The sequence below is a fragment of the Myotis lucifugus genome, unplaced genomic scaffold (genome assembly GCF_000147115.1).
Source record: "Myotis lucifugus unplaced genomic scaffold, Myoluc2.0 scaffold_7, whole genome shotgun sequence".
In the NCBI taxonomy this organism is placed as follows: Eukaryota; Metazoa; Chordata; class Mammalia; order Chiroptera; family Vespertilionidae; genus Myotis; species Myotis lucifugus.
Genome location: NW_005871055.1, coordinates 10937730 through 10948518, shown reverse-complemented (window position 1 = coordinate 10948518; position 10789 = coordinate 10937730). Strand labels below are relative to the sequence as shown.

Below are 10789 nucleotides of genomic sequence, written 5' to 3'. Positions count from 1 at the left end.
AGCGTCGACCTATGAACCAGGATGTCATGGTTTGATTCCCAGTCAGGGCACATGCCCGGATTGCGGGCTTGATCCCCGAGTATGGGATGTGCAGGAGGCAGCCAATCAATCATACTCTCCCATCACATACATGTATGTATGTGTGTGTGTGTGTGTGTGTGTGTGTGTGTGTATAAATAAATATTACCTATATATATATATATGTGTATATATATATATATATATATATATATATATATATATATATAAATAAATAAATATTACCCATCTTTAATTTGTACAGATATGGCATTATTTAAATAACTTCTCCACAGATGACAGGAATGTCACTTCAAACTCCTGATCAGAGAATCTGCTTACAGATGCACGAGCATTATTTCTGATTTGGAGTCTCTTTTCCTCAGACATGGAAAGAATATGAGCCATAGTTTCAGCATAGCCTTCTTCACTTTCAGCCAGAAATCCAGTTACTTCCCCTTCATAAGGAATGACAATGTCAAGCTTTGGGCCCCCTGAATTGTGTGCAAGGATAATTGTGCCAGCTGCCATACACTCAACAACTCCTGAGGAAAAAACAAAAGCATGTAGTTTAAGTTTTTGAACATGTTCATATGAACAAGAATGAACAGAAACCTTAAAAAATTGTATGAGACTTATGAGAAATTTAATTACATATCTATATGTCTATAAATGTGCTCATTTAACTTCCATGGTACAAAATAAAATAATATTAAGGTTTTTAATTTTCAAACCTTCACAATAATGCTGCTTTGTTCTTAATTAAAACAGATAAGTAGATGGAAGGATGGTCTATATAAAACAGATATGATGTGAATAATAAAACAAAGTAGAAGACTAGAGAAAGTTAGCAAGATGGTAGATAATTAACGGATATGGAAATATAAAAGAAGTAAAAAGGTATCAAAATCAAAAATATAACAGTTCAAATTACAGCAGTAGGAGAAAACAAGGAAAAAAGTAAGACATCTCAGTGAGGCATACTATTACTGATGCTTAAGTTACTGCCTGGATTTCTGGCAAATCTGAAACTACTGTGTGCCCAACAGCAGTGAACTAAATGAAAGTTTTGGTTAGTTTCTGCCAAATAATGTAGGTGAGGATATAAGTTACTCTAGCCAGAATATCTTAACTGTGCTTCTAGAGAGAATTAAGCCCTTCAGAAAGTGAGTTAGTTGACTGCAGAACTGATATTCTAGATGCACAGGAAAGAAATGAAATCATTTACAACCGTTTCTTCAAAAGTGGTAAAATCTCTATGGAACAGAATTTTCTGTTAGTGTTGTAATTTGAATTATTTGAAAAATATGGATTATATCATAATATTCTGTTCAAGGCTGGATACCATTCCTCTATACTTTCTCAGAGACCTCAAATCTAATCAATTTTATTCCCCTCCCTCCAGGATTTTCCACCTCTTCAGTTCATAAGTCCTCCTCTTGCTAATGTCTCTTCTTTCATCTCCCTTTCACACATAAACTTCTGAAAAGTATGGTTTGCACTTACTATTTCACTTGCTCACCTACATTCAATGCTCAACTTACCACAATTCAACTCTTGCTTTTCCTCCTCCTTTACTGGTAAACTGCTCTTGACCAGGTCACCAGTCACTTCCTTATCTGGCCCAGCATCTGGGAAGCATGGAAACTTGCTGCCCTTACTCTTCCTCCCCAAACACTCTCTCCCCTTGATTTCCATGACACTGCATTATACTGGTTTTCTTCCTCCCTCTATTTCTTCTCTTTGCTGGACACTCTTCTTCTGCCCACTTCTGAGCTGTTACTATTCTCAGCAGTTTGTACTACGGGCCTCTACACATTTTCTGTAGGCAATCTTATCCACATCCAAGGGGCCTGCAGTAACTACCTGGACAACAACAACTCAATCTGTATTCCCAGAGCAGGTCCCTCTCCTGTACTTCAGACTCATATATATAAATGCTTGCTGGATGCACACATGTACAGTGGAACTTCATTTCTCAAACTTAATTCATTCCAGAAGGTTGTTCGAGAAATGATTTGTTCGAAAACTGAATAATTTTTTCCCATTAGAAATAATGTAAACTGAATTAATTAGTTCCAAACCCCCAAATGATTCCTTGTTTTAACTTTTCTTATATACAGCACGTCTAATATACTGTTTAATTTAGAAATAAACACTTCTTAAATTTATCGAACCACCCCCTATGAGCCTTAAAGGAATTTTTCATATACAGTAGGTCCTCGGGTTACGTCGGAGATCCGTTCCTACAGCGCGACATAACTCGATTTTCGCCGTAAGTCGGAACCCACCTACATAAGCACCTCCGTCACTCACATGGAGCACATACACAGCAGTAATGAAGTGAAACAGTAAAAAAAATTTAAAAGAAAGATAACAATTCCTGACCTTTACTTTTGGTAAATAATAAAAAACATAAAGCACATATGTACATACATCGAAATGACAGAACTTTTTTTTAAAAAATAAATACTGTAAATGGGAGATGGTGATGTAACCATGAAATGACGAATGTCGAGTCCGACATAACCGGAGGCCTGCCTGTATCACTGTTAGGTCTGATCAAATAATTGAATCAACACTCCCTCCTCTGGGAACTGACCTTTAGACCACTTCACAGCATTCCCTTTGGCTTAGACTACATTCCACTTGCTAAGACCACATTCCATTTGCTAAGACCATTATCCTTCCCCTCTGGACCTTCCTAGGATCCGGACCAGCTCAGAGAATTCTCCACTCAAAAAAAGTCCGCCTAGAATTCTTTAAAATATTTGACTCCCTGTCCCTGGGTGCTGATGCCATTTTGGGGCTTATCCCATCTGGTATCCAGATGACCCTATATTCATAATCCCACCACTTTGGCCTTGTGCATTCCTCCTTTGGGGACCCTAACAATCACTGCCTTTGAAATGCTATCACCAGGTAACTGCTTTTACTTTATCCAAAACAACAGCAGTTTTTCTATCTACAGTGAGGCCTTGACTTATGAGTGTCCCGACTAACGAGTTTTTTGAGATACCAGCTGTCTCTTGGCCGATTTTTTGCATTGAGTTGATAGAGTAATTTGAGTTAACGAGCTCCTTAACGAGCCTGGGATTACTGTTTTGTGAACATGTTCACCCCCTTAGCAACATTAGAATTCTGCACGCCCCCTACTGGGGATGGAGCCTGCAACCCAGGCAGGTGCCCTGACCAGGAATTGAACTAAGGACCTCTTGGGACACTCAACCACTAAGCAACACCAGCCGGGCACATTAGCACTCTTGATGGCCTCTTTATGTTTTAAAATTGTGCGGATTGGCCCAGCATCAACCTATGAACCAGGAGGTCACAGTTCAAGGCACGTGCAGGGATGCGGGCTTGATCCCCAGTAGGTGGGGTGCAGGAAGCAGCCAATCAATGATTCTTTCTCATCATTGATGTTTCTATCTTTCTCTTCCTCTTCCTTCTCTTTAAAATCAATAAAAGTGTATTTTTAAAAAAACTGTGCTCATCACCAGCAACAAAAGCATCCTCTCCTTTGCTTGTCTGCTGAGATGCTTTTTGTCATGCGTGAAAGGGTTGTCAGGTCAAAAACTGAAGTTTTGGTAGAAAACCGAGACATTTTTTTCTGTGAACAACTTGGTTGAGAATGGAATTGTTCGAGATGGAAGACATTCGAGAAATGAGGTTTGACTGTACATGTCCTTCAGACAATTTAAACTCTACATGCTAGAAACTTGGCTCATTAACGGCCTCTCCTCTTGTATTCCCTCTCTAGGTAAAAGGCATCACCATTCACACAGTTGTCCAAACTCCTCATTGCCTTTCATTTAATACATCCAATTAATCACCAAATCCTGTTCAATCCTTCTTCAGAATCTCGCTGGCATGTTCACCTACCAGGTTCACAATGCCAACACCTGTCACCCAGGTTGCTGCAGCAGCCCAACTCAACTTCCTGCCTTTCTAGTCTTGCTCTTCCTGTTTCTTACCTAACCAATCCATTCCCCATATTGCTGCCACAGTGAACTTTAGGAAACAGAATGCTTTTAAATCCAAAGTTAAAATTTTTCTATTTTTTCCCACTGGCTTAATATGGCCATGTGATCCTCCATTGTCTTGCTGCTCCTCTGTCATGCTCCAGCCATACTGAACTCTGTTCCTTGAATGTGCCTGCTAATGCTCCTTTTGTGATGCCTGTCACCATGTTATACCTACCCTTCTTTTGCTGGCTACGCTCCCCTCTTTTGCATGGTAGCTTCTAATTACTGACAGGTCCCAGCTTAAGTATCACATCATTTCCTGGGCCATTGTTCCCTGACCCCACAAGTCTGTGTTAGGTGTTTCTCTTAGGTTCTTTCATATTCTGCACTTGCCTTAGCATAGCACTCAGCACACTGTGCAGTTAACGATGACTGTTTAACTTGTCTGTATCACTCACAGAGCTGTGAGCCTCTGAAGTTTAAGAGCAGTTCTTATATGCGTGGCACAATAAATGCTCAATAAACATATGTGGGAGGAAGCACGGGAAGTCAATTCCATGCAGAAAGTTTGGATCAGCAGTTCTTGCTATATGTTTGAGCTTAGTACTGTGCTACTAACTAGGGACCGAAAAGAGTATAAGAGAAATTGTAGCCCTAGTGCAGGAGACTTCACTTCTATGTTTTTCTATTTTCCCCTAACACCTAGCAGTATGAGGCACTTGAGACATATCTTAAACCAAATCAGACACAAAACAGTACTTGATTATATACCCAAATCTTTACATAACAGGTCAGGAAGAGTAATTAGTTCTGGAATAGATAAGGCTATATCGAAGAGCAAGGAGATTTAAGCTGAACATTTATAATGGAATTTGGCGGAAAGAAAAGGAGAGGACATTCCCATAATGAGAACAGAATCAATAAAAGAACCAAAGAATTTCTGTGAGACGTCCACCTGAAGAGAGTGGTTCTCAGCTTCTGATGCAAAACAGAATCACCTAAGGAACTTTACCAAAATACTTAGCCCTGGGCCCCACCCAGAAATTCTGATTTGGTCCTTCAGTGGGATCAGTATGTATATGGGGGTAGGTGGGGAGAGAAAATGTAGTGGTTAAGCGCAGGGGCTATTCTGGGTTAGAATGTGGGCTCTACCTCTTCCTGTGTGACTGACTTGGGCATGTTCTAAACCTCCCTGTTTATATATAAAATAGAAAAACTTCCAGAGTATTATAATTTTATCAATATACTTCATAGCACCAAACAAGTTAAAGAACAAACTCACCAATTCCAAAATGCTCATTCCACATGGTATGCAAACCAATTGTTCCTTTAGACAAGTAATTCTTTAATTCATCAAATGGAATATTTATTTTAAATTCCACATCTTCTTGAACTCCTAGGTCTTCACATAGTCTTCTCAGTTGGTTTACTCTAAATTCATCATCTTGGTTACGACAACCTCCAATGAGGACAAGTTTAAGTGAAGGAAGTGACTCAGTCTTCCTCATATTCAACAATTTAGCAAAGGCTCTGATCTGCAAAGGATGATTCTTTTCAGGCCTGAACTGGCCAACAGAAACCAGTAAATGTCCTGGGGTCATCTTTTTCGCCTCTAAGGGAATGTCCAGAAATGTATGCACATCACAAGGTGGATAAACAATGTTAGTGCAATGCCCAACCTTCCACAGTGAGAGAATATGGTTTAATGTCCAAGAAGAATTGACCATGACTATATCACTGCAGGAACCAACAAGTCCATAAAGAAAAGCAAATAAATAGTAATAGATGAGCTTTACTTTGCTGAGAAAAGGATTCCTGGTAATGAAGGTTGCATTATTAAATCTAGCATTTTGATTCTTCACTACAGAGAGCATGTCAGTGCTGATAGTGGGATAATGAACATAGCTTCCAACTCGGCAACCACCTAAATACTTAAACAGAGGAAGTGTGAAAGCATATCCCATTGAATCGATGTAAATATCAGGAACACACTGCATCAGGGCTTCCCAGCCAAGAAAGATGGACCCTAGACTTTGGCCCAGCAGTGTGAAGTAAGGATAGAGAGAATCTTCCACAAGGTAACGTTTCCTTAAGAAAACAAACCTCACTGGGTGAGTTAATCTGATGTTAAATCTTCTGAAAGCACCTTCTAGTATTTGTTGACTGCTGACATTAACATCACCAGTATAAACAACATAAACTGCTGCAGGATACCTAAAATAGAATACAATAGTTAAGAATTTCATTAGTTTAGGTTAAAATCAAGCAAAAAGTTATAGATTTTTTTCTCACAATCATAAGAAGCTTATTTTTAGACTAAAAAAATGTTTTCCACTCATTGCATTTGGACTACTGACCTCATTCTTTCCTGCCCTATAACTAAAATGTTAGTCCTTCAAATGAGACTTCTAGTTCTTTGCTCTCTCCTCCACTAAGAGTTTCCTATAGAGCAGACACAAACAAAAACTGATTTATAAATGAGACTTTTTCATTTTCAAGAAATATTAAAAATTTTATTTTGACAACTTTTTCAATATAAAAATGGTAGTGAAATATTAATAAAATATATGAGTTAAATTTCACTGAAGATATCTTTAGATAGGATGGTAAATGCTAAAGCACTTCTCAGTGTTATCTGAGTAATAAAAAAGGTTATAAAAACTAGATCCTCACATGGTTCTTCATAGCACTTAGAATAAAATCTAAACTCCTTACCCTGTTCACTGAAGCCCTGTAATCTGGGTCCTGTCGCCCTCTGTACCTTCGTCTTCTACTTTCTCCCTTGCCTACCAGGGTTCAACCAAACTGACAATCCTTTCTTTGAACAAGCCAAGCTGCTTCAGTCTTAGGGGACTTGCAGTAGTTGTCCCTTTGCTTTGAATTCTCTTTTCTCATCTCCACTGTCTTTTCATAAGGCAGGCAGTATAGCAAGTGGTTTAGAGTAGGGGCTCTAGTAACTCAGTTTCCTTGTTTGTCAAATGAAGATAAGAGTAATGACCTCACAAGGTTGTTAGGAGGATTGAGTGAGCTAACATAAATAAAATATTATTCAAACAATGCCTGGCACATAGTAAAAGTTCATTAAATGGTAGTACTTTTGTCATTCAAAAGTATCTCCTTAAAGAATTTCCCTAATTGCTCAATCTAAAGTATCAAGTCACACTCATATTATTCTATTTTAATTTCTTATATAGTACTTCTTACCATTTGATATTTTTCTTCTTTGCTTATTACCTTGTTTTCTCTCAACTAAAATCTAAGGTGTGCAAGAGGGACTTGATCTACCTTGTTCACCATTTACTCTCAATTTCTTTTTACAGTGCTTGAAACAGAGTAGTTCCCCAATAAATATTGCATAAGTATACTGTACCTTATGCTGAGTCAGGAAAGACTTATAGAAATTAACTGAAGAGAAAAAGATTATTTCAGAAAAAAGGGAACACTATATAAAAAGATAAGGAATCTAGAGAAAGCATGATGTTCAGTATGCTGGAACACAGTATATGTGAAAGAGCAGAGAGGAAAAAGAAACAAAATCTGGCAAGAGCAAGATGAAAAAGTATCTTCTGTGTCATACTAATTATTTGGATTTTTTTTTCTTGTAGGTGAGTTAGGAGTGATAGGGGTTGCTGGGGAGTATGTGTATAGATATAAAACTTTGCCACTGCCTTCTAGAATTAGATAATATCCCTAGAGAGAAAAAGGTAATACACAGAGTTATGCAAAGAAAAGAATAATATAGCTTAAGGTGGAGAGGGCTGCAAGGAGGTGAGAATTAAGCGAGGATTTAAGAAAATTCTTTGGATTTAGGCACTTACGGAAGACAGAAGAGGAAATACAGGGGTGGTGGCTGGAAGCCAGGATGGGTCAAGAACATAGAAATGTAGCGCTAAGGGATTACCTGTGAAGGCTTTGGAAGGAAATGAAGGGCATGAATAACCATAGAAGGATAATAACCAGGAAGCAGAATAACCATAGGAGGATAACAGTTTTCCACATATAATAAAACAACAATGAAACCTGCACTTTACTATGCTTTCTCCTTTTTAAAAGGGAATCATAAATACTTCGGGGTGGGGAGGAAAAAAGCCTAAAACATTAAATGATGTATAATATATTCTTTCTAACATGGTAAGTTACTTAAGACTAGCCAACTGATAATGATATCAGAATTAGAAGCAAATAGATGCTTCATAAAGATTATTTTGGGTATGCCACCACTGACTAAAAGTGCTCCACATTACTTCCTACTATTTAATCTCTTCTCCACATACTCTCCCAAGATGACTAGTTTTAAATTATGCCATAAAAGGGCAGATACTTTCCATTTTTTATCATAGCAACTAAATTCAATAGGATCTTATAAGGCAGATTGGCATATGAGAGAACTATTTCTTTGTTGAAAAATAGTTTAAAAATGAATTCCTGGCTATAAATAAGGTATTAGATAAAGATGAATTCTGGGTAATGATTTTTTAAAAAAATGCTAATATAGCAAATTAGCTAAAAAAGATGCATACCTACTTTTTCTGCAGGGCCCTTAATGCACACCATAAAACTCTTTCTCCTCCTCCACCAGCATTGCAGTATGGATGAAAAAATGCAATCACCATTTGATCTTTCTCTTTTTTGCCAGTTGATGCTGAGTTTTTCTTTCTTTGTAGCAGCACCCTGATTCTCCAAAGGATAAGGATCAAACACAAACATAAAATTCCACATAAAATTAGCCCAGGGAAGAATAATGAATAAAAAAACCTGAAACAAGAGGGAAAAGGTGAAAATTGATATAATGCCCATTAAACAAAAATATGACTACAAAGTAAAGTCTACTTTCATACATCTACTTTATATATTAGTAGCAGAGAGAAATTTTTATAGCTTGTGAGCCTGCTAACGAAATACTCAATGATTGAAATTCTATTGCTACAAAATATCCAGATACAAAAGTATAAAAGTCCCCTTTAATTCCAGTCTCCACAGTAATGTTAGCAATTTAATATATTTATTTTTAATTAGTAATAAAAATAAATATTGAGCCATCTTTCTCCTAACTCAATATATGTGTTAAAGCAGCAGTCGCCAACCGGTGGTCCGTGGAACAATGGTGGTCCGTGAGGTCCAAAAGGTTGGTGACTGCTGTGTTAAAGGATTAAAACATATTTAATTATTAATCTCAACAAAACATTAGTAATAGCATCTGCCCCTCGAAATGACAATATGCAACCCCCCAAACGTGTCTTCTCTCTCTCTCTCTTTTTAAGTAAAGTTTTATTTTTTTAAATGTATAGCTGGTGGAACAAAAAATGCATAGCTGGTGGGACCTGTTCGTGCATCTTCTTCAACAGCTGGGGCATCTCCATCTTTGGTGTTTCTGGTGTAAATTGCTTGAGCTCTGCTCTCTGAAACTAGTTGAATAAGTCCTTTCCTAAGGAGCCCCTGAAGGGCTCCTGGCCAAGGAACTGTGGATCTTCAGTCTCTCAGAGATAATAGCTGGGATTATAAGCTTATAGTTGGGAATTTCCTTATAGAGTTGGACATAATATGCTTTGCCAAATAAGACTAGGTTATTGAGCTTGTCCAGAACTTTGCCCTTGGACCACTTCTTCTTTTTGGCCTTACCCCCGGACTTGTTCACTGGGTCTTTGTCTTTTTTTGGCCCACATTTTCTTCTTGTTGTTGTCCTTGGGTGGCATTGTGAGACTTGGAGAGCAGGGCCTCCGCTGCTGCTTTGATAAGATGTCGGACTGAGAGCTTTCTCTCTCTGTCTCTGTCTCTCTCTCTCTAAAGACTAGTTTACTGATTTGTAAAGAGAGAGGAAGGGAGGTTGGGGTGGGGGGAGTGGAGAGATAAACATCAATGTGAGAGAGAAACATTGATCATCTGCCTCCTACAATCTTCCTACGAGGGATTAAGCCACAACCCGGCATATGCCACGATCAGGAATCAAACCAGCTACCTTTCAGCACACAGAATGATGCTCAACCAACTGAGCCACACCAGCCAGGGCAAAATATGTCTTCTTGAATGATCAGTATTGCATTAGTTAAAAGTTTGGTGAAAGTTATGTCAGAGGAATGGTGTGTGAGAGAGCCCCTTGGCTGCTCACCCTGAAATATCAAGGAAACCAACTATAATTCAACAAAGAAATCCCTGTTCAACACAGACGCATGCATGAAAGGTCTATGCCTTGAAACACCTAAAGGTGGGCAACTGGGAAGATGAGGAGGGAGGAAAGCGCAGACAGCTTGCAGACACAGCGCTTCAGCCAAGAGCTCGAGTCTCAGCCTTGAAAGGGAAGGAAACTGGTGGTAGTAAGCCCTTCCTTTGGCTGGGAGCAACAAAGAGTTATGTGGGGGGTAGGGGTGGGGGTCTGAGGACCCAACAGGGCGAGTTGCAAAGGTGTGAACAGTTTCTGAGTCAGCAGATGCCTGACAGAACATGGGGTTCTACCCAGCAGCTCTCCACTGTCAGGATGACAGTGGTGTTTCAGACAAAGAAATAGAACCATAGAGCCCTGATGCACTTGGAGCCCCCAAACTCACCTCCCATTGCCCTTAGAGTTGGGTCCAGGAGCATATTATCTGTAGACCAAGAGCTGTTGAAGTAGAACCACTGTTTCCCTCTGTGAATAAACCCTAGGAGGGGTGCTTAGGGCAGGACCCCATGGAGGTCAGGCGTCTCCATTATGGTGAGGGCAAAAAATCCCACTCCCAAGTAACGTGGCTGTACTGTATTATGGAAGCCATGGTGATCAGACTGGGAGATCACAGAGATAAAAAAAGTTTGCATTTCAGCGCTATCTACTG

General features: G+C 39.0%; 1 protein-coding gene and 1 pseudogene across 1 annotated transcript in view; both read right to left on the bottom strand.

Moving 5' to 3' along the window:
• Positions 1–254: 254 nt before the first annotated feature.
• Positions 255–10789, bottom strand: part of ALG11 (ALG11, alpha-1,2-mannosyltransferase) — a 22232-nt gene continuing 11697 nt past the window's right edge. Inside the window, exons 2-4 of the mRNA XM_006083567.3 lie at positions 8508–8738; positions 5266–6197; positions 255–563 (exon numbers count right to left, since the gene is read on the bottom strand). Of these exons, the coding sequence (XP_006083629.1) occupies positions 292–563; positions 5266–6197; positions 8508–8738 (1435 nt within the window). The 3' untranslated portion in view covers positions 255–291. The remainder of the gene's footprint in view (positions 564–5265; positions 6198–8507; positions 8739–10789) is intronic.
• LOC111824509 lies at positions 8749–10724 on the bottom strand (annotated as a pseudogene).